Here is a 24,225-nt window from a genome sequence, read left to right as displayed (position 1 = left end):
TACTGTTTTGCTGTTTGGCTGTGATCTGTGAGTACACTGTTCTGGGCCTTCCCAAGCCAACCCAATTGAAGTTGTATTCTTACTACGAGGGTTTGGGGTGGAGAGTCGGACTCTGGCAGCTCCACAAGCCGTCGGGCGTTCCCTTCCCAGAAAATGACTATTACGCTGACACAACTCATTTACTAAAACTTTTATTTAATTGAGTGTGTAACATTGCTTTTTATTTTAATTCGCTCTTAATGCTAGGTTACATATATACTTCATAGGGTTTTTAGACAATGTACTGGTCTTTCAGAGTTTGATTTTCGCTATTTGTGCCATACTCTAACACTTGCATTTTTAAAATTTAAAAACTGCCTAGTATTTTTTGCTGTGTGTCTCTATGTCTAACTTCCCCTGACAACTAGGCTTATTTCCAGTGTATTTCTGGGTACCTTCTCTGGCATAACTCTTATTTTCTTTCTCATTCTGCCTACTGTCAGGCTGAGGTTTTATCTGAATGACACGTAAGGGACTTAGAAGTCAGACTGCTATGGAGGTCTCACCTCCTTTGTCCCCTTCACCCATTGTCAGTATGCCCTCCATGCCATCTACAGTTATTGTGCCAGAAACCCCCATTTTTATTGCCATGGGGAGTTCTGATGATGCTCCACTTCAGGCCCATTATAACCCTCTCCTTTTAAGGGACATAGCACAGGCCCAAATTCATTTGAGAGAGAGGTCTGAGGTTTGCAATGCTATGGGTATCACTTTACGTAATACAGCTCATAATAACTGTATTTTCAATGGAATACATGACATTTCTATAGATACTCAGGAAGAACGTCTAGCTGCTACTCTTGCCTCCAATCTTTTGGTCGGGGTCAGTTTCTCAAAGACAAAAAGTAACATGGCATATGACAACAACCCTTTGCCTAATATCCCTCTTCCAATGATTGCCTCACTGAATCCTAGTATGCCCATACCCCCAGTCATGGTGGATGAATCAGAAGTTACTGTATCACAACTATTAGAGAAGAAGGACAGTGGGAGCGTTGTTATCTCTCACACTCAACCCTCTTTAGGATCCAAAGCATTACTCAGTGATATTAAGCACACATCTTCTTCTCACGTTAACCTTTCTACTAGTGTGGTGGGAACTCCCTTCTCCCCTAATGGGATCTCTTTGCCGTTCAAAACCCCTCTCAACAAGCCCCGTAACTCAATATCAAAAATAAAAATTAATCTAGGTACCCAGGGTAATCCAATCCAGGGGAAAAACATCACACATTTTTTTGGTAAGAAATCTGTTTCTAGCACTCTGGCTAAATCTCCTCACCCTCTTCCTCCAGTACATACCCCGGCCCACACTAACTTAATTAACGTAGCTAAGAAACTGGATATTGAAGATCTCTCAGTCCAGGATATTGACGATATCAGTATCATAGAATGTGCAGATAAGGCAATTGCTGATAGCCACTTGGACTCCCATCTTAACAAAACAAATAATGTAACACAACAAATTTGTGATGAATCATGGGCAGGTTCCCCTTCAGATCTCACTAACTTTATTGACGAGTATACTGAAAAACAAAACTGGTTAAAAGAAAGAGGTCTTCTTCCGGACTTCAAAACTGATCCGCCCAGTGAGTCTATTCTACACCATACCCTTAAAGATGTTGATGATAGAATTAAACTCTCCCACCCAACTATCTCTGCGTTGAATATGGTTCTGAGTTCCTTTGTGAGTCTCTATGATAACATCTGGTTAGAGGTTACATCCCATTCACGTATACTTTCTGAAATATATTCTAGGCTGGAGGGCCTAGATAGATTTGAAGATTTAGTAAAAATTATAAAAGAAGAAAAACAATTTTTGAACACTCAAGGCCTTGACCCTACCTCCTTCAATCCACCTTTGGCCCCTATACACGATTTTCATCAGGGGCCTACGGGGACCACGGCAACTACTTTAGGGGTGGTCCCCAATGCGGCCCCGGGTCTTCCGGTTCTCCAACCACTAGATCTTGATTCCCGGGGCTCTTCCTCTATGACTCCCCGAGCTGCCTTTGATGGTTTGCGAGAGGCTGACGACCCTACAGATATACTTCCCAGTGTCCCGACTGTATTCTCTACGGAAAGAGGAGAGGACAAAGTACAGGAGGATCTGCCAAGGGTATCCCTCAAACCCTCTATACAAGATCGTTCATGTGCAGGTGGGACTGCAGAGTCGGCCGTCCGTTCTAAAGGTGACCATATCGCATCCTTAGGAGAAAACATGATTATCCTAACTCCAGAAATCGCAGCAATTTCCTCTGAGCCCCCAGAGGAAAATTCCTGTCCAAAAGTCCTCCCCTGTCTAGGAAAGAAAAGGAAAATGAGCCAACAAATGAAGAAAACAAAAAATCAGAAGAATGTCAAAAAGATTACTTCGTATACTAATCAATTTTTCAAAAACCTCTTTATGGCAAACTCTTTAGTCCCTTCAACCACTGTTGCAGTTCCACAGGGGACTGATAACTCTGTTGAACCAATCCCCTCTTCCATCCATGTGACCACTCCAGATACCACCAATGCTCCACCTATTTTTCCACCTGCATCTGTTTTAACGGATGCGGTGGGTATGCTGATTAATACCTCTGCTTCTATAGATGCGGGGCCAAGGACTGTTGGTACTGGTGAAATTGCAGTTTCTAGCATTCGGATAACACCTCTTACCGTACCAGCATCCACTAGTACCAACCCTGTAGCACTGCCAACTGATATTGTTGCAGCGGAGGCTATGGACTCTGCCCCAGAAGCAATTCTCCCTTCTACTTCTCTGGAGTCTATTTCTGGAAAAAGCCTGAATCATCCGGACACTTCTCTAACTACGCCGACTGTTAATATGGTTAACATTGATATGGTTAAACATTTATTTCAGTCACTGCTTGTTCCCAAGATCAGCAAGGTGACAGTGTCTAATTCCAACGTAAGCTTGTCACAGGACGAGGTTCCTACTACTCGGCTCTCTCCTTCTGACCCGGCATTCTTGTCTGCTCCTGAGGAGCCCCCTGTTAATATGGACTGCATTAAGAGGGATGGAGATATGACAGATCGATCAGACAATGTCTTATCGACTCTCCCCCCTTTTAACCATGCTTCTCTTAGCATCTCAAATATGCGCATGTCTGCGGCTCGAGAAGCGGTCCCCTCTGGGTTTGACTTTGCCCATAATAAGAACGTTTCCAAATCTTGGGAAAGATTTCCACTGGGGCCAAATGTCAACCATAATAGGACTATACTAAGAGGGGCAAGGGGTTGTGATCTGGCGGCTGACCCCCTTGGTCACTTTACCAAAAAAATTACTGAGTCCTTACCTGTCTCTGCAACAACAAAAGTTTCTGGTGATGTTATACAGCTTTCCAGTCTTTGGGGCGAAGATATGCCAATCTGTTTAAATCGTGGTAACATACTTAAAATCTTTCACCAACTTCCTTCGCTTTCGCTTATCTCTAGCTATGACATAGATTGCATTTTATTCCCTTTCCATGATCGGGTAGATGTTAGTAATATTATTCTTAGATCGAAGGTAGTTTTAAACTTGATCATGGGGCATATGGAAGGGTTGAAGCAACTAGGATTTGAAGCAAAAATAGTGGACTCTTCTCAATTTGCCAAAAATAAAGGAGAGGGGGCTGAATATAGAGGTAATCTTACAATGGTCTACCATCCAGAAAGAACTCCCCCACCCCAACGGAGGCATTTTTTGCCCAAATCTAATGGAGACTCCGCGAGCTGGGCACATGTCACCGCAGGCTTATGGAAATGATTTAATTCCCGCTAAATCAGAATCCTCTTCGAAGGCCCGCCCTCTAAATAGCTTCAGTTTCTTTTCTTGGAACTCTAGAGGTAATTCCCATTTGCTCACGAACCTAGAAACGGTTGCCGTGATTAAGGCTTCGCATTGTTTTTTTCTCCAAGAAACTTGGCTACTTTCAACTCCAGTTCTTGATGGATTCGATATTTTCTCTCAATGTGCCAAACCTAGCCTGGGAGGCCGCGCATTGGGGGGACTCATTATAGGGGTAAGAACCTCCTTCGGCTCTGTTGCTAAGGAGCTTTCGGATACACCTTTTGGCTTTATGGCCTTAGAGGTGTTTTTTCCGGATTCTAATTGTTACTTTCTCTTGGTCAATGTTTACTGGCATATGGGAATCTCTTCTCTCGAATTGTTTCTGGAGAAGTTAACTGATACTATCCTTGCCTGGAGATATCTGCACCCCATGGGCAAACTCATTCTGGCGGGCGATCTAAATTCAGACTGTACTCTCTGTCTGGAATCCAATTATGATGACCTGGGCTTGGTTATGGAAGACGATCCACGTACAGGACTAAAACTTACATGGGGCCGATCTTGGAATCTGGCTTTGGATTCAATTGGCCTAACTTGTCTTAACAGCCATTATGATGCTACTAATCCTTCCTGCCCAACTTGGCGTAGATCGTCCTCATCTTCCACCTTAGACTACGTCTTTGTCGACCATTCCCTGATTCCATTTTCTTCTAATGTCGAGGTGTCCTTCAACTCATGGAGCGACCATGTTATTCTCCGGGTTCAATTTCTTTGCCCCTTTTTCACCAAGCTTCTGCCGGAGGGTGGACCCACTCAGCTTTATACTGTTAGTCAAGGGACAGGGATAAGGTGGTCTCCTTTTAACATCAGTGTTCTTAATAACAAACTGATCTCTTCCCTTAACCACACCTCACTCTGCTGGAAAATAGCAGTCTTTAACACCTCTTCTTTTGATAGTTTTCTCAATGTCTTACAGAGTAGTATTTATGGCCAGCTAAGGAAAGGAGTCTTCAAAAAATTTCACAACCATAGTTTCGACCAACAATTGGCCAATGTTAAGGCCCTTACTAAGAAACTTATTAGGGATGTTCAAGCCCTAGATTTGGATTGGGCAGATAAAACAACAAAAATTAAAACCATTCGTCAAAAATACAAAAACTACTGTAAGCATAGAAAAATTACTATGATTCAAAATGACGCACAGTATATGCTTGCAGTACTAATAAAACGAGATGTGAGGGCTTTCTGGGCTTCGGTTTCCAGCCTTGATAACACATTGATGGCTGATCAGCTTAATGCAATCCCAGAGGCCAAATGGTTTGACTATTACTCTAAACTTTTTGATATTGGGGAGGAAGACTTGGCTTCGGATGCATTGATGATTTACCCATCGAAAGACGCATGGAAACCAGTTTTTGATCTGGAGACAGTGTTCTGTCTTATTTCTAAGGCTAAGAAATCTAGGGCGCCAGGCCCAAATGGCCTTACGAACAATACATTCAAAGCCGAGCCCGAGATTTGGGCCAATCTACTCTTCCTGCTTTTTCAGGACGTAGTAAATTCCGGGAAGGTCCCTATGAGTTGGCATACGGCCCATATTGTCCCAATCTTTAAGAGAGGCTTACGCTCTGAGGTAAAGAATTATAGACCGATCTCTCTTATAGACGCGGACTGTAAGCTTTTTGCTTCTCTGCTCCTCTCCCATCTTAACATATGGATTAGGGACAATCATATTCTCCCCAAATACCAAACTGGCTTCAGGGCCGGCCACTCTACCAATCTCAATGGTCTTATTATAACTGCCCTTCAGGCCTCTTCTTGGGGAAAATCTGATGGTCCTTTGTATGTCGCCTCTATTGATTTATCCAATGCATTTGATCTGGTCATTAGATCCAGATTATGGGAAAAATTAACTAAATGGGGCATCCCGGCGGGCCTCCTTTCTCTCATTATGGCCCTCTATGAAAACTCGGGGATACACATCAGGCTCGATTTGGCTGGTACTCTCTCTAGGAGGATTAGGACGCGTATCGGGGTGAGACAGGGTTGCTCGTTAGCTCCCTGTCTATTTATCCTCTATTTGGCTGATGTGGATAACTTCCTGAAAAATGCAGGCATGGTGAGTGCTAAACTTGGGGACCTGAGATTCTCATGGTTGGCATATGCCGATGACTTTCTCTTGTTCGACCAGACCAAAGTGGGCCTGCAGAGGCTCCTGTGTAAATTTGAACAGTACGCACTGCTAAATGGGCTGAAGATCAATCCTGGTAAAACACGTATCATGGAATTCTCAAAGGGGAGAACCCGAAACAACAAAGTATGGAAAATGGGGGGAACAAACATTTCTCGAGTTAACAAAATCGTCTATTTGGGCTTTTTGATCTTGGCCCAACCATCGGTGATAGAACTGAGACGATTTCTTAGACAGAAACTGCTCCCTCTCATCTCCCAATCACGTACTTTGGAGAATAAATATTGTATGTTTTCCCTCAAACCCGTGGTAGACTTTTTCAAGGGTAAGGTGACTCCAAAGTTATTGTATGGTATGGAACTCCATTATTTTACACTTCTGCCCTTCTGGGACTCTCTTGAAGGTATTTACTGGAGGAAAGTTTTAAAACTGCCCAATTCAATTCCTACTGTTGCCATTAGATATGAGTTGGGTCTGGTTTCTCTACGAGCTAGGATTCTTTGGAGGGTTCTCTCATTGTTCTCAGCCTTGCTTTCCCCTAGACCTGATACTTTATATGTTGATGTGGGCCACATGATTTTTTCCCAGACACACTCGGGCCACAACATATATCTCCATCTTTTCTCCACTCTCTGCGATAAGACCCTGATGGACATATCCTCCGACAGGGATACATTACTTACAAACCCTAACAAGGTAAAGGAGTCTCTGTTCAGCCATGATTGGAGCAACACTATCGAAAAACTTCATGGTTATTCCTCACTGAGTGATCTTCAATTTGATCATAAGAAGAGAGGTGAGATGTCCTTTATTTTGATCCAATTTCCTAATAGACACTACCGCTCTCTTCTTATAAAACTCAGATGGAACCTTCTTCCCACTCGGGAAGTCCTACGCAAAAGGAAGAAGTTTTCTGATTTGGATCCCACCTGTCGTTTCTGCAAACTTTTGGGGGTCACTGAAACTTCTCGGCATCTCATTCTTGACTGCAAGGCTTTGACCTCTTTAAGGGACAAATATCTAGGCATTTTTAATGTTATGGGGCGACTGGGGGTAGACAATTGGATTTGGTCACAATGTCTCTCAATCTCGAACATCAAGGTTGGTCTGGCTGTGGCGGGCTTTATCAGAGCCCTTGACCTATATGCCCCTTTGGTCTGATTTCTGCTCCTATTCTTGGAACTATGAATTTTTTACTATATGAGCACAGTGTTTTTAATACGAGCAATGTATTTCATATTTTATACCTTGTATTTATTCTATCTGTTATTCTCTGTAACTAGTACTTTATATTGACTTGATTAATCTTAGACAATCAAATTTCAAATCTGAAACCGGTTGATTATCTATTGTCTGTCCCTTTTCTGTAAAATTTGCAAACTTTTGCAACTTATGTAAATCTGTAATTTCGTATTTCTTTAGCGGGCATTTTCTTTTTCTTCTTTTTTCAAATGCAAATGCAAAGCAATGAATGTTTATCTTTTTTTTTACTATTTTGTTTTTAATTATAAAGTTTGTTCTATTTGTAAAGGTTTTTTGTAAACCATATACAATAAAAAAAAATAAAAAAAAAATTGCTATGCGGAAATCTTTGTAATATGTTTCGCGTTCGCTCTCGGCAAAACGGGCAACGAAATATATGTTGGAAACGCACAAAACTAAAAAATACACATGAAGCTCTAAAGAAACTTCAAAAAACCTACAACAACTTCAAGTGCTACTAAAACAATGTCACATAGGGCCTTAGAATAAATGAAGGCCACGTCTCCATTGTCTCAAACACTTCAAAAGAGACAACACACTGTTGACCCATAGGCTATCGTTTTCCCACTTCCAGAGACACCCAAAACTAGAACATGGATAAGAGAGCGTTTTGAGAAAACCATGGCTGCATTTTTCTTCTTTGTAGATTTCATGGAACACTACCCCATAAGACAAAAATATATAGAAGAATTGGGAACCACCAGCTAATTCGCCAAGAATTTACACAATGCATACATCACCATCTTATAGTATTAGTGATGTAACTGAAGAAACACACAGTATGGCACCCTTCAGGATGATCAGTGCACTGATCACCAGGGTACATGGTATGATGATCCTAGTGATCCTACCTACGATGACCCCGATGACCCTAACATTGCTATCGTACAGTCTCCCGATGTCACTGACAATCCTGGAACCAGTTTCCCAATTGACAACCAACTTTTATTTAATGATCTGCTCAAAAAAGCTGCTGGTCATTTTAGAATTCAAGCACAAGACTGCGGAAGACAAAGACTTTGTTGATGCCATTGCTTCATCTTTAAAAAAGCAAATTCAACCATCCTTAACTACACCATCCCTTACAAGGGCGGTTAACCCTAGACTTGAAAAGGTTTTTATACCAGCGCCTACAGACCCACTTTATATTAGTGGCCATTTAAATCCTGATTCATTGGTTATTACAACTACAAGGAAATGCGACAGAGTCCCATTGTCTATTGCTGAAACTCCTCCTGACAAGGGGTGTAAAAGACTTTACGCCCTAGGGAAGAGAGTGGCTACTTCAGATGTCTACTCTTCACGAGTAACTAATAACACTACATTGCTTTCAAGCTACAATAGTGCGCAATGGGACTCAATTATATTCTGTCCCAGAACCTTTTAAGTCACAATTGCTTAAAACAGTTAGAGGGAAAACAGGTGGCTCAAGATATTTTTGAAAACACGCTAGATGCCGCTGACGCTGTAGGCAGAATAGTAGCAGAGGATGCCTTGTTAAAAACGCCACTTATGGTTGCGAAATTCCGGCTTTAAGACAGATACACAGGCCAACCTAATTAACATACCAATAGAGTATTCTGTCCTATTTGGTAAAGCAGTTGATGATGCGCTCAAAACGGCAAAAAAGGAGGACGAAACTTTACAAACGTTGGGGAAAATATCCAGTCAACTTTACGTCCAACGCGGGGTGTTTAATACCCATCATTCCTTTCAGGGCCAGGGTTATTCAAGGTCCATACAGTCAGGGTTTGGAGCAGCCCCTCCACATGGTTCACATCTCAAGGTCAAACTACCACTTTTCAAACCTCCAATCAAAGAGGTTTTAGATGAGCCAAAGGTTGGGGCAGAAGTGCAGCCTCTAGAGGATACTCTACCCCCGACAACAAATGACACATTCGTTCAAGTCCCATCCCATGCTTCGCCAGTAGTGGTCGCATTCCACTTTTTGCCCACATACGGGATGACGTCACATCAGAGCAGCAGTGGGTGTTGTCAACAGTAGCCAAAGGATATTACATCAAACTCCTAAAAACACTTAGCCCCCATCCGCCAAGGTCAAGAAGATTTTAAAAAAAGGTATACATTCATAGTTAAATCCTTTTTGGGTACAAGGAAGTATTCCTTGTATCCAAAAAGGATTTAACTATGCCCCTTGTATTAGACCTGCGTCCTGCAAACAAGTATGTCAAACCACATAAACTCAGGATGACAACACTGCAGGAGGTAATTCCACTTCTAAAAACAGGGGATTACATGGCAACGTTGGACATAAAAGATGCTTACTTCATATTTCAATGTTGCCAGCGCGCAGGAAATACCTAAGGTTCAAAGTAGTGTCAATTCACTACCAATTCAAAGTACTTCACTTCGTCATAGGCTCAGCGTCAAGGGTATTCACAAAAGTGCTCACAGTGGTTGCAGTCCACCTGCGCAGACAGTCCATTTCCGTGTACCATTATCTAGACGATTGGCTAATAACAGGAGACACCGCTCAACTGTGTCAACTGAACACTCAGTCAACCTGCTAATCCAGTTGGGTTTCTCAATCAATGAGAACAAAATCAAGTCTTGTTACCTGTCAAGTAAAACAATTTCTATGAGCTTTAAGTCAAACACAGGACGCCCTAGAGAAGCCTCCATACACTAGACGCCAGGAGGGCAGTAATGTATTACTTAAACAAAATAGAACCATTAAGAAAAAAAGATCAATTCTTAGTTTCCCTTGATGCAGAAATAGAAGGGAACCCTTCCTCTCTAAGTTCTCAATTTCTAAATGGATTGTCAAATGCATCCAAATCTGTTACTCTTTGTCCAAAAGAACGTTACCATTCACACCCAAGGCACACTCAACTCTGAGTATCAGTAGTTAAAGGAACTTCTCTGGTAGCCCCTGGTTCCCCTGTGGTAGCTCCTTCTTTCAGGGTGATGTATGACACCCAAGAGCTGGTTTTAGCCCCTGCTCATAGAATCTTAATTTTGATGCCTGAAATGATGAAGCCAGGTTTCAGTAATACAAAGAGAATCAAGTTTAAGACAAATACATCAAGAACTAAATCACTTTCTGGACGCAATAGAACTTGTATTCCATAAGCCAAGAGTGAAGTTTGAGTCTGTCCGATTCGTAAACAATCTTTTTTAGTGGACCCCACTGTCCCAAAGTTTTCCTTTTACTTATTGGATTCTAAAGAACACGCTAAATAATTATTGCAGGAACACAGAGTCTTCTGTCTTCTCTCAAACTGCACCAACTGCTGTCCGGAGCTGCTGTGAACGTTATTGCGCTGCAGCTGTGTTTTAAACAAGAATGTATTGGATTTCCGACCTAAAGACCGCCTCAGGTTCCTTGTGCTCCTTGCTGCCACCTCCTCTGGCCTAACTGCCTCTGCCGCAATTCTCAAGCGGAGGCTCAAACGTCTCAAAAAATCAATCGTCCTATTGCTTATTTTCCCTATTCACCGTTTTATTTATTTACAATGAAAGTGCCTGTTAAACCTAACATGCAATGATTTAAGTGCTGATCAGACGAAGGGCTTGTATTCTAGCATCCATCTTGTCGGGTGCTGGCAAGAAACTAGAAGTGCCCTTCAACCAGCTTATCTTTTATGCACGCTGTTGCAGAAATCATGATTATGTTAATAGTATGCGGACACACTTCAGTGTTGGACGGCAGTATATGTGATAGATCTTACAGGTCGCACATGAAACAAGAGGTCTTGCTTAGTTTTTGTCTTGACAACTGCACTTGCACGTTCTGAATGCTCACAAGGCCTAGTAGGACCACCCCTTTCCTGTATACCAGTTTATTCTATTTACCTTTGTTCCCATGTCCCTCCGACCCACCATTTTGCCCTCTGGGCGTTTTGAAACGCAATTTGTTGATAAGTAAGCGCCTTACAAATGCTCAATAAATAAAGGAACTATGGGAGAGGACTCTTGGTGTCACTGCACAGACAGAGAATCAGCTCTGCTGAAAGGTTCTAGCTGTCGGAGTACACTGGTTCATATTCTGACAGAAGAGTGGTGCCTCACAATTATTTACTGGTTAGAGCGTGCGCGCTTTCTAGCGTCAAACATCGGAATTTACATTTCCTCCATTGTCAGCAAGATTTGAAAAACACGTTGTCAGAAAATGCATTGGACGTCTGAAATGTGTTGTGCGTAAATCATTTTTTCACTGCGTCATCTGCAGATTGGGTCATCTCCTTAGCCTTCTTTCGCTGTCCCCTGTGTGACCCACTGCAGTAGCAAGTGCTCCACTGCCCAAATATCGTCTAGTAGAGGTACAGCGAGGACCGTCTTCCTCTTGGTCTCGCACCGTTGATAAAGGAAACCTTCCTTCTTCTTCTCTTCCGGGCAGAGCTGGAAAAGCTTGGATGCCCTGGCGATCATGGAGTGAAACGATCCAATCTTGTCGGGCGGGGAAGCCCGGGTGGGAGGTGACGACGGGAGATCCTCGTCGTAAACCTCGTCGTCTGTACCCGTCGTGGCCGTGTCAGTCCCCGTATCATCCCCACGTGTCGTGGACGGGGAGGAGGGCTGAACAGGGCGCGATGGCTGAAAAGGAGGTGGAGGATGAATCCTCCTTCTCTTAGGGGGAGGGCTCCCAGAAGGGCCTGGCTCCGGGTCCCCCGTCGGGAGCGGTTCCTCCGTTGGTGGTAACGGCAGTCCCGTCCTTATCTCCGAGCATAAGGACTGTATGGCCAACAAAATGGCCGCCGAGTTGTCTTGCGGCACTGGTTGAGGGAGATCCGACGGGCGATCAGGAGCCCCGTCGGCATCCTCAACGCCATTTTCGTCTTCCACGTCGGGGTCCCTCTCGACAGGATGGCCTCCTTCCACGCCAGAGCCGTGGCCTAAGACTTCGATCAGCTCCTCCTCAGAGGTTGAGGCCGAGTCCACGACGACCTCCTGCCCCCCCTTTTTCTTCTCCGTCGGAGGTTTCACGGGGGTCCTGTCGATGGGCATGAAAGAGGACTCCCTCCGCGGTGACAGGGAGATTCTGGGCCCCGGGGTCGCCACCACTGGTGTAGCCTCCACAGGCTGAGCCAGGGCCGCCGCGACTGTCTCGATAGAGGCTTTGGCCGGATGGATCAAGGCTTTCACCACCTTAGGTGTGCTCACCGCCTTCTCCTTGGGGGGAGGGTCACCACCTCGCTCCCCCTCCGATCGGGCCTTAGGGCACAACCGGGGTCTCTCCAGGAGTTTCGCCGGGTGCTCGGCCTTCCTCTTACCCGAGCCAGAGCGTTGGCTCGTGGTTGATGGCGCCGGGGAGGATGCGCCCTGCCTGGCGCCCGTAGAGCCCGACCGTTCGGCGCTCCCGGTGCCAGCAGACTCGTGGTGCTTGGCCTTCTGTTGGACCCCCATCGCCGGGGCGCCCTCAAAGGTCTTAGAAGACCGCTCGGACTTCTTCTTCTTCTTCTCGCCTGACGGGCTCTTTCCTTCCAGCCAGTTGGCGAGACGTTGATGGCGGTCCTTCATGGTCCACTCCGACATATTGCCGCAAAACGCACAGTCCTTCTCCACGTGCGTCTTGTCCTCATGTAGGCAGTAAAGGCAAAGGGAGTGTTCGTCCTCCTTAAAGACATTCTGAAGCTGGCATCCAGGGCAGACCCTGAACAGCTTTCCGGGCGTCGAGCTTCCCTTCTCCTGGGCCATGTTCGAGATGGGCCTGAGAAACTTCTGGAGTCCTCCAAAAGCGCGGCTCGATGAAATCTTCACCCTTGAGGGGCGTAGACGAATCCGACACGGGTCCCCGTTGATCGGATGAAGAAACGGTGGAGCTTGAGGCTCTTTTGACCGAAAAAAGAGAATTTTTTTTGAGAAAAAACGTGAAAAATAGCACTAACGCTCGAGAGCAATAGCACGAGGATCCCAACACTTGAACGTGCGGTCAAAATCTGAAGATGGCTGCCAAAGGCGGGGCTTAGGTAGAGGGCAGTCATTGGCTGTGGTCAGTATGACGCAGAGATCAGTGATTGGTTACTACTACGAAAGACAGATCAGAAACGAAACTGATACTGATTTTTTTCTTTACCGAGGATTCCCAGCCTGACGACGGGGAATATTCATGAGCATGTGAATCCATGCCAGACCCATGCTGGAGAACAACAGTTACAGGTAAGTAACTTGTTCCTTCTTTCGCATTGTTGCACCCTTGGGAGGACTGCTTGTTGTACAATAAGCTGTGAACGCTTCCCAGACTATCACACTTCCCCGTTAGCAAATAACACAATAACATTGTTCGTTTTTTTTTTATGATTCTTGCACCAAATACTTAATATTATGAATTGATGGATTTTCTACGCACTATGGTTTGAAAACAGATTTTAAAATATTTGTGCAGCTCAGCATCTTTCAAGATCCTTTATTCAATGTATATCGTCATTTGTATGAGTTTATACACTATTATGAATACATATTTTTTGCTAGCTGTAATTTATGGATAAAATGTTAATTTTGTTTATTTTAAAACGTTTCTCTCCATGTCTTGTTCAGATAGCGACGTATTTCAGCAACAACCTGGACTACTTCACGGCTTCTCTGAGCTACGGCCCCAAAGGCGGAAGTGGATTCATGAGCCCTCTCTCAGCGGAGTGCATGCTGCAGAACAAGAAAACCGCGGTGGCCTACATGAAAACCGTAAAGAAGGTTGGTTGACTACAGAGCTCTGTAGCAGCCCCTGAGATAATCTACTCCACAAAACCACTGCGTATGGAACAGCTGGCCCTACATGCTGGTTTCTATGCAAGTAAATAATGTTTGTTCTTATTCGTACGACAGCCTCAGCAGTGTACACATTGTTGGATATGCTGTTGGACGCATCTGGGGTATCATTTAGTGTGTTCAGATAACAGCATCTCACCCAGTTCCAAATGAACGCAGGCACTCCCTGTTCCATTGACCATAAAGCAAGCCTCTTGATGCTTGTGGCCCATGCTCCCATTCTCAGATGTGCAATAGTTGCATTTCGCTGAATGTTTGTTTTCCATTTCTATTCGAGTTATGCACATAGCAGCTGGCATGCTGCGGTATACAAAATCAGGTATTCACTCGTGCCAGCGGTGCCCAGGTCATGGCTGTGTTTGGCATCCTTTCCAGGATGACCTGAACTAACCATTGGGGTGACCCATGATCATGGCACATGTCCGCCCAGAGCGCCTTTGGCACAAAGCTGTGCCACACTGAACTCATTGAAGCCATTGACTAGTCGGCTCATCCAGAGATTTATAACTTGCTACCATGTTACCTCTACAACTTGTTGCACTTTCGGCAGATATGAATAGTTTTACCAGAACACGTAGTCCACCATCATCATCCTTGTGTTTACTTTAAAGTGCTGAAAGACTTTCCAAATTGAAGAAACGAAACACAAGCAATTCTTATCCTATAACAGCATTGCACTGGATAAGTCCAAGGGGCTAAGTATTGCATTTAGTGCTCGTGCTAGGACTACTGTCAAATTGCACTGAATGGAAACTCAGTCGTGCTTGTGAAACCATACTTTAAGTTTGTCAGAATCTATTTTTTTAAAGAATGCAATGCCTTCGAGACTAATGCCAAGTTTACTTGCTGAGTCAGAAATAAAATGCATTATCTTATCTCGCAATACTTTCATCAGTACGACTGTTGGTAAATCACTGCTGACTTAAATTTTAACCAACACATGGAGTGGTGTTGAAGGCTGTTTAGCCATTGTTTGGGCCATGTTCTAATTACGCGGGTTTTGAAAGTCTAGCTCTAGGTATTAGGCTTGCAGCCCAAATCTGACTCTGAACCCTATAACATACTGCAAAACGAAGGGCATAGTTTCTCTGCATAGACTGTCTAGTCCACCATCTAATTACTGACGCCATGTTAAGACCATTTGAGTAAGTCATTAGTGCACGATCAACATATGCACCCTCTTTACTGAGCCATTTGTGCAGAGAAATGTACCTGGTTAACCTGAATGGATGTTTTTCTTAGAAGCTACAGCTGACACTTTTAACACCTTAGGTAAACATTGGTCAAATAGAAACATACCATCAAGCGATCAACATACTCGAAGCCAAGGTATTGGTTCACTTTCTTTATTGGATAGAACAGAACACCAGGTATTGTGTTCGACTGAGCCCGCAGAGTGGGGATCCCCCCACAGCCCCTCTCCTTGAAACAAATCTCCCTTCCATTTGGCAAAACCGTGACTCGCTCCCTTGGGTTTTGTCCCACCCTTCTTTATTGGCACCTTGTAGAGTCGTTCTTGTCTGCAGTTGTTAGTATGTTGTCTTGGTGGTCCTGGCGTCGTGGAGAACCTGGCGTCACCTCCCCTGATCCCTTATGTCACCTTGATGAGAATCGAGGGACAGGCTCTTTCAGTTACTGGACCTTCTAGAATTAACAAACTTCTTTCTCCCTCCTTCAGCTTGTTCTTCTTGGGCCTTCAGCTGTAACCTGGCCCTACTCCACCTTTGGGTGATTGGCATAAGGTTAATGCATTGGTGATTCTCCTTCTTGCCCATATACCATCCCCTTCCCACCTGTTCTCCTTTTCTCCAAATTGCTTCTCGTCTCCCCTTCTCCCCCATCTCATTTTCCGCCAGAGCAATTTCATGTCTCCACTATCAATTTCCTCCTGACCACTACTTGGCCTCTTTGCTATTTTGCCATGTGTCTTGTTCCTCAACCCTTCTGCTGTACCTCATCTGTTCTCTCTTTTACTTGTTCTCCTTCCTATTCTATTTTTACAATGTTGGCCTCCTTCCCACATTTTCCTTATCTTCCTCTGTGGTTTATGTCCCTCTCCCTAACTGTTTTTCCTCTCTTTCTCTGTCTTTCCCTCTTTCCCTCCCTCTATTCTCTCCTCCTTGCAACCTTGATAGCTCTTATCTTTCACCTTGATCTCTGAACTTTTTTCTCACCCATCCCTATCACTTCCAGCTCTGCTGTGTTCTCCCATCTCCTCTCCTCTTTGGTAACTTCTGCCCTTTTTCCCCTCCCCCTCTGCCTGTTTCTCTCCCACTGACACGTTTCTCTCCACCTCTGCTGCTTCTTCTCCTTCCTCTACTCTTCTCTCTGCCTCGGGTTCTCTTTCTCCCTCTTTTGCTCTTCTCTCCCTTTCCTCCTCTCACCTTTCTCGCTCCTCCACCTTTACTTTGTTTCACTCCTCCTGCATTCCTCACTGCACAGCTATGCTCTGAACTCCTCCCTCTCCATACTCCCACCCACACATGTTGTCAGCCTAGCTCCCCTTTTATCCCTGCATGTGGCTGGGATTGGGGTTCCGCAACTACATTCGTCATTTTCATTGGGAGTGCCATGTGAGCATTGTTGGATGACAGCCTAGTACTCAAGGAGACGACAGACTCTGCAGGTGTTGTCACTCATTCAGCGATACTCGCCACAGCCCCACTGCCAGAGTGTTGTAATTGGATGTATGTGGTGGCGCGTGTGGAATGTTGTTCCATCTTCATGGATCAACATTCCACACGGGTCAGTTGGTTTCTGAGCTTCTCCGGTGGTGGCTGCTCCGGAGGTCCAGAGAATAAAGCTGTTTATGTATCTACCCGTGTCAGCTTATTTCACTGGTGACGAGTCTGGACCCCCGTCCCCACGCGTTCGGGTGTTGGTGTACCTGTAGCCCTGGTCTGGAGGGCAGGAAGATAACGCTACCGGGCCTGGCTTGAGGCCGGAGGCGGTGCGGATCAAAGCGGTGACCACCCTCGAACCGGGTCTGCAGGAGGACAGTGGCAGTCCGCCAGGTCCAGGGCGCTGTGTTGCTCCTAAGAAGGGGGGCGATCGCCTTACCCGGGTGTTCGGGAGGGCCGCGGAAGTCCACCAGCTCCGAAGTGCTGTGCTGCCCCCAGGAACTGAGGCAGTTATCCGGGGCACCAAAGGAACTGCTCCGCTGCACTGTTCGGGTGAGCCACGGCAACCCGCCTGGCTTGAGCGGAGTGCGCGGCTCCCTGGAGGGGGCGGCCGCACATTGGCCTGCGGCTCATCCACTAGTCGCGAACCTGAAGTAGGTGATGTTTTGGATTTTACGCCTGAGAGAGTGGATGAATCTGTGGGCAGGGAGGTTGGTAGTGGTACGAGTGAGACAGTGGCGGAACATGCTGTGGATTGTCAGGATTCCAGGGATGGTGGAAGGATGTCAGAAGAAGAGTGCGTTGAGGAGGGGCGTCCGGTTAGACGTTGTGGACCTCCTGTCAAACCCAAAGATTGTGTACTAGCGGACCAGCATTCTCTATCATCAATAAATCTAGTTCATCAATAGCTACAGTTCTACCTGAGGCATTTTAATGCTTGTTTTATTTTGTCATATTTGTTCTCATTGTTACTGCTGTTGTTCGTTCATGATGTCCATTAAGATGTTTTTTTTTTCATTCCATTGTTGTAGAAGGGAAGAGGATATGTTGTAATTGGATGTATGTGGTGGCGCGTGTGGAATGTTCCATCTTCATGGATCAACATTCCACACGGGTCAGTTGGTTTCTGAGCTTCTTCGCTGGCAGCTGCTCCGTGGGTCCAGAGAATAAAGCTGTTTATGTATCTACCCGTGTCAGTTTTTTCAGTTTCCTGGGCACCCTCTTTGATTAATTTCCCCTGCAATGACTGTTGTGTCTAGACCTAAGAGTCTCCGGTTTTCTATTTAGTGCATCGTGGAGTGCTCGCTAGTGGCGCCATTAAAGGTGTATGGACCCAGGGGTAAACTAATCTCATAAGTAGCTGGCTTTCTGAGAACCAGGCCCCTCTTTTGGCTTTGGAGGTGGCTTTGCAAACTACGATGAGCCTTAGTCTTGCTTTGGTGCACATGATGTAGCTTATCTGCTTGATGCACATGATGGTTGAGGAATGCATGCTTTAGGAAACACTGATGTTAGGATGGATTTGGGGCCATGAGGGATGCTTCCTGCGGTGCCTGCATCTCAGTGCGAGTGCTAGTCCCCGGCCCTAGGTTAACCTCAGCCCCATCCACAAGGCTCAAGCATGACATTTTTGACACAGTATGAATTTATTTTGCCAATTAACAGATCACTTGGGTTTCTGATGCCACAGTGCTAAATGCCTTAAACACATTTAATCCAGTTGATTGACACCATCCACACGGTCCCTGGATAAACACAGTGTTTCTTATAATAAGCAGTAGCAATGTGTTCATCTATGCCCAGTTGTCTTTGAAGAAGACAATATTTGATTTTAACATAATCCCTCAATACCTTTTAGATATTAACATTTTTCGATTGGTGTGTATAATTCAGTGAAAAAACGTTGTTAAAGAGACGTTATGGTTACAAGTAAAACCGAAAACCCCCTGAAATTCGCCAGTTATGGTAAGCTAAGCAACCATTACTCGCGCCACCACTGTGCACTGAAAAGAATAACACCCATGACATCAAAGATGACATCACAAATATGTTTGATGACATCACATGTGCATTACATTTTCATACGAAGTCCCTACAAAGGGTTGTGAATGTAATGTTGGCAAAAAAGTGTCAGGAGTCATCTGGAAATGTGTGATGAACTACATACTTGATTATGCAAAACAGAGGGTTCTGGGAGTCTCTCTACCAGCACAAACACAGCCCATTGACCTGTTATTGGGTAGATGGCCCCCTGGAGAGTCTCAGCCAAGTCTTTAGCTCACTGTCCCTTTCACAGAGAAGTAATATCCCTGCATATCAGTCTTTGTCCTGCCCAGGGGCAGTCCAGCACCGAAATGCTAGGCAATTCCCCTCTGAACAAGATTACCAACAGCAACCCCATACACGTGTTTCAGCCTTGTTGGGCATCATCAGTGAGGTGGAGCTGTGCCTCTCTTGAGAACAGTGAGCCACGTCTGGATTCTCTTGGTAACTTAGTGTGAGACCCAAAGTTACTTACAAAATAACCCTGAATATCAGTCTTTGTAAGCTAAGCAACTATAACTCGCGCCACCACCGTGCACTGCTAAGAATAACACCAGTGACATCAAAGATGACATCACAAATATGATTGATGACATCACATGTGCATTTAATTTTCATAGGAAGCCCCTACAAGGGGTTGTGAATGTAATGTTGGCAAAAAGTGTCAGGACTCAGCTGGTGATGGTAATGAACTACATACTTGATTATGCAATGTATTGCTCCAAAAAACATTCAATTGCAGTGTTGTTTCTAGTACAGGAACCTACTCATACAGAAACATCGGCATTGGCTGCAGCATATGATATGATATGGCATTTATAACGCGCCTATACAAAAGTGTTTCAAGGCGCGACGAGGCAAGGGAGAGGAACAAAAGGGAGGACAGACAACGATCCTACTAGGCCAGGTGTCATTTGGATCACGCAACTGCGTGGGAGGGGGGCAGGGACAGTGCAGTACATGGGAAAGATAACAAGTAACGGCCAGCTTGTGGCAAGTGCATGGTTAAGTACATACATCAGGTGTCAAGGGCTGGTAGGGGGGGACTGTAGGGATACAGAAACAGTCCCCAAGTGTGGGGGTTGCCAGGTGGGCAGTGCAGTTGTGTGATGCTGGCTACTAACCTGGGTCGGACCTGGGCCTGAGATCAGAGAGTGTCCAGGTGACCAGTGTAGTTCCAGTTACAGCCAGGAGGTCAGCAGAGGAGAGGAGGAGAAAAAGCAGAAGCAAAGAGAAAGAAAGGTTTTGAGGTGCTTCCGGAACCGGAGATGGTTCTCAAGTTTAAGGGAGGTAGGAAGGCTGTTCCAAAGGGAGGCACCAGCCGAAGAAAGTGAGCTACCACCAACTCGTTGCTTGGAGAAGCAACTGACCCTGAGGGAGTTGGCTGTGGATGAGCAGAGAGCCTGAGAAGGAAGAGATTTAGGGAGAGGGAGTTGAAGGTATTGAGGCCCCAGTCCCCAGTGCCCAGAAGGCCTTGTGGACGATGCAGAGGGTTTTGAACTTAATCCTCGCCGCCACTGGGAGCCAGTGCAGAGATTTCAGTCCTGGAGAGATACTATCCCTGGGTTTGATGCCAAGGACAAGTCTCGCAGTCCTGTTCTGGATAAGTTGCAGAGGGCGGAGAGTAGAAGCAGGCAGATTTAGAAAGAGGCTGTTGCAATAGTACAGCCTAGAGAGAACGAGACACCATAGAGATGTAATATTTCTAATTTTTCAATGTTGGATAGTAAAACGGTGAATGCTTCTGTATCACACTTTGAAACATATACTAAGTAGGTAATAATGCATCACTTACTACATACTTGAACTACTACACACAACACATTAAGAGACTACAATATATACAAATATGGGGCATATACAGGGAGAGTAAAAAAGTAAACAAGAGGCAGTATCATAAGCCACTGTGTATAAACAACATGATTATCTATACACATAGAAATGATTGCTGTGTTTCAGGCCTGCGTCTTCTGTATGTCCATCATAAGATGCTATTGAATTCTAAGGAAAGTACTGTAAGAACATGTGAGAATAGCAACGTCTACAAATGTAATACCTTTTGAATGTTACGTTTTTGACTGTCAGTGAATAAACTCACCTAGATATGTCGGTGAACAAAAAAAGAAGGGGCTAAACATGTGATGTCATCAGTGCTGTCAATCATATTTGTGATGTCATCTATGATTTCATGGGTGTTGGTCTTAGCAGTGCTCGGTGGTGGCGCGAGTTATGGTTGCATAGCTTACCATAACTGGCGAATTTCAGGGGTTTTTCGGTTTTACTTGTAACCATAACGTCCCTTTTAACAAAGTTTTTTCACTGAATTTCATAGGTTTTTATTAGTGCAACTTAACCATAACGTCCCTTTAACAAAGTTTGTTCAGTGAATTTCATGGGTTTGTACCAGTGCATGCTAGCATGCTATTTTCCTACAACTTACTAATATCATACTTACCCAATATAGAAATATTTGTGTCCAATTTACAAAGTGTCACCTTAAAACCTTGCCATTTCCCACCTTCTAGAATAATTTTTAACACTTCTATACACTTCTTGCAACAATTTCAACTAGTTTTGCATCTGTAGATGTCTACGAACATCTGACTTAATTGCGGACCTTCCGGACAGTGCCACATGACCATACGCTGGCGCGCGGCATGATGACGTGTCCGAGAACCCGTCCACACTTCACGATAAGATCTGTGCTTCGCGGACAGTTCGGAACTGCATTTTCTACTGATCTAGCAACTTTCAACTTCAAAATTTCCCTTGCACAGCTCCAACACCTATTCCTACTCATCCATTAACAATCTAGGGCACAGTACATACTTTTAGCAAAACTGCTATTTATCTTAAACTGGAATCAGCTAATGCCACTCCCCTCCCGAAGAGACACCACCACTGCTGTAATCAAGGAGCATGAGAAGCACTGCCCCCCTACCTTAGAAATAACACACACGCAACATTATCCCCTGTCCACCTGCCCCTCCATATTAGTGTTTGGTGCCTCTTCCCTCATTTCCCTCCCCACCTTTCGTTCTAAGCTCTCCTGCCAAAAAAAATGCATCCAAAAACAATAAAAGAAATGTTCCTTTAGGAACCACTTTTCACAGTTAAAATATAGAACTAAAAAAAAATGTATAGACTCCATCTACTTTATATGTCTCAGTAAAGTACATGGACTCAATAAGATTTTCCAACATTTCCATTTGTATTTTGTGTTATGCTAATCTCAATATTGTGGCATTTACCCCCCGTTCCAGGGATGGAACGGTGGATACCGGCCTGGCCCCCCAAGTTATCAGCCCAAGCGAAGCGAGGGTGGATAACAAGGTCTCCGGACCATTACCCCCCCCCCCATTCCAGCCCCTATAATGGGGGATGAAGGCCATTAGCACCCTAGTGTCCCAAAGTGGGAACCCGGGGTGCTAAAAAAATGATTTTTCTTCCTACACCGGGACGCCTGCAGTGTAGGAAGGAAAATCCTTTTCCAAGGTGGCCACCATGGAAAGGGAAGGCAGGGTTCCGTGCAGGGACCCTCTTCGCTTTCCAATGTCAGCCTGCAGAAGGCAAAAAGAGAAGCATATGACCATATTACCACAAGCACATTTTTCTTCCCTTTCAAACCTATCCCAATTTCGAATAACTTTACCACAAAGCCAGTCCCAGGTTGACATGGCCACTTTAACCCCATGTGTTGTCCCTAGTGGTCATGGCCAGTAGCCTGATTGTCCGGATCATGACCTTACTCCATGAAGAGACAATCTGGCCACTGCTCATGGCCACAGGCTACACCTCAGTCACCAAAGGTATATCACAATTTTTTGTACCTACATTATGATACTTGTCAAAAACAAAATCCATTCAGACTTTATGAAAACATTTATATCAAGATCTATAATCTTTTTGCAAACCTTTGTGTAGATTTGTCAGATGGCACCACATTTATAAGCCTTTACATTATTTTGGTACTCCCCTTATAATTTTGCCCCCCCTTTGACAAAATCCCACTAAACTTTGCAAAAACATTTATATCTAGATCTATTATCAGTTTGCCAAATTAAGTGTAAATTCGTCAAATAGCACCTCATTTGTAAGCCTTTACATTATTATAGGACGTCCCTCTAATTTTACACCCTCTTGACAGAATCCCACCAAACTTTGCAAACCCATTCAGAATCAGGTCAGAAATAAAATTGCCCTGTAATGCTGAGGTGTCCGCAAACTTCTCAGGAATGTTTGCGAACATCCGAACCGTTCAGACTTTCGTGATGAAAAACACCTGTTTTTTTGCTTCTTGCAGCCATATCCCATCCCATCCTCATCACCCCTCACCTCCCCAGAGATTATTTGATAAGTTTGACAAGTGCAATGTTGTGTTTTTAATATGTTTTTACTGCGATGTCGCTGTCCGCGAATCCAAGATGGCGGGCGTTTCCAAATATCTGACGCACTTCACGCTATTCACCATCCAATCAGTGGGTGCGTCTGATGTCCGAAAAAGGAAGTGTGTCCGCACAGCGGACATAGGTATCACACATTTTTTGTTTGGGACATACTTTTTGGTTGTTTAAAAAAAAAAATACTGGACGGATTTCCACCAAATTTACAAAAGCATGCTTTCAGGACTAATCTGCCACTCCTGCCGCATATTTGGCAAAAATTCGTCTAGCGGTTTGTGCTCTATGCGTGAGCAAAGTTTTTTTCTCCATTCAGTCTATTGGAAAAAATAAGTGTGTCCCGCCTATAACCTTGCCCCCCTGGGGGGCGTGGCTTGGACAGCCATGGAATAGGCTGTGAGCCCCGTGTGCTCCGACATCCTGATCCGTTCAACAAACGCATGTATTTCACTTGAATCTGGAAGCAAAACACACACAAGCGTGTGGGAAGGTGCCGGGAAGAACGTGAGCGGGTAAGCGGCTCCCGGGAGACTGGAGAACAGCCGAATGGACACATAGTATCCTGGGGGGCGGCCGCGGACGAAAACACCAAAATGCCGGCGCTCCCCGAGAACAAAGGGATCTAGCAGGACGCGGCAGCAAAACGAAACTGCCGGCCCTCTGATGCAGTCACTGTATCGGGCGACGGCCACGGATTGAAGTAAAGACATTTGCAGCCGCGCCCGGCAGCTGACATGGCTGAGACATGCGAGTGTGTAACACACTATTACCAGGACATACCCCGGTCTGGCAAAACCTACATGTGACTAGGCCATTGCAAAGGAGGTGAGCAGCTGTTGAGTTCTGTGTGGCACCTCGAAGTACGATGATGGCGCATGGATGATTGTGTGCAGCAGAATACATAGGAGAAGACAGCCCATTTGAATACATTGCCACGCTCCACAGCACAACGCAACCCGCCGCAACTAGCGCCTTAGCATTTGAGGGACCAGAGCACGACACATCAGCATCGCAGTGTGGGGACCAGATACGATTGGGAATCGCGAGATGTCTGTGAAAGGACTGAGAGCCAAATCCAAACAATCCACAATGAAGGTCTTTGCGAAAACGCAGCGAACCCCCACGACAGCGGCGCAAAGCACGGGTGCGGCCTCTGCTGATGGTGCC

General features: G+C 45.0%; 1 protein-coding gene across 2 annotated transcripts in view; it reads left to right on the top strand.

Moving 5' to 3' along the window:
• PPP1R21 (protein phosphatase 1 regulatory subunit 21) overlaps positions 1–24,225 on the top strand; it is a 1,307,116-nt gene that overhangs the window by 594,593 nt on the left and 688,298 nt on the right. For both annotated transcript variants that reach the window (XM_069608410.1, XM_069608409.1), the window contains one exon: positions 13,767–13,919. In XM_069608410.1, coding sequence (XP_069464511.1) covers positions 13,767–13,919 — 153 coding nt within the window. The remainder of the gene's footprint in view (positions 1–13,766; positions 13,920–24,225) is intronic.

Source organism: Ambystoma mexicanum, chromosome 4q (assembly GCF_040938575.1).
Source record: "Ambystoma mexicanum isolate Mex_15411 chromosome 4q, UKY_AmexF1_1, whole genome shotgun sequence".
Classification (NCBI taxonomy): Eukaryota; Metazoa; Chordata; class Amphibia; order Caudata; family Ambystomatidae; genus Ambystoma; species Ambystoma mexicanum.
This window is presented reverse-complemented; position numbering and strand designations above follow the sequence as displayed.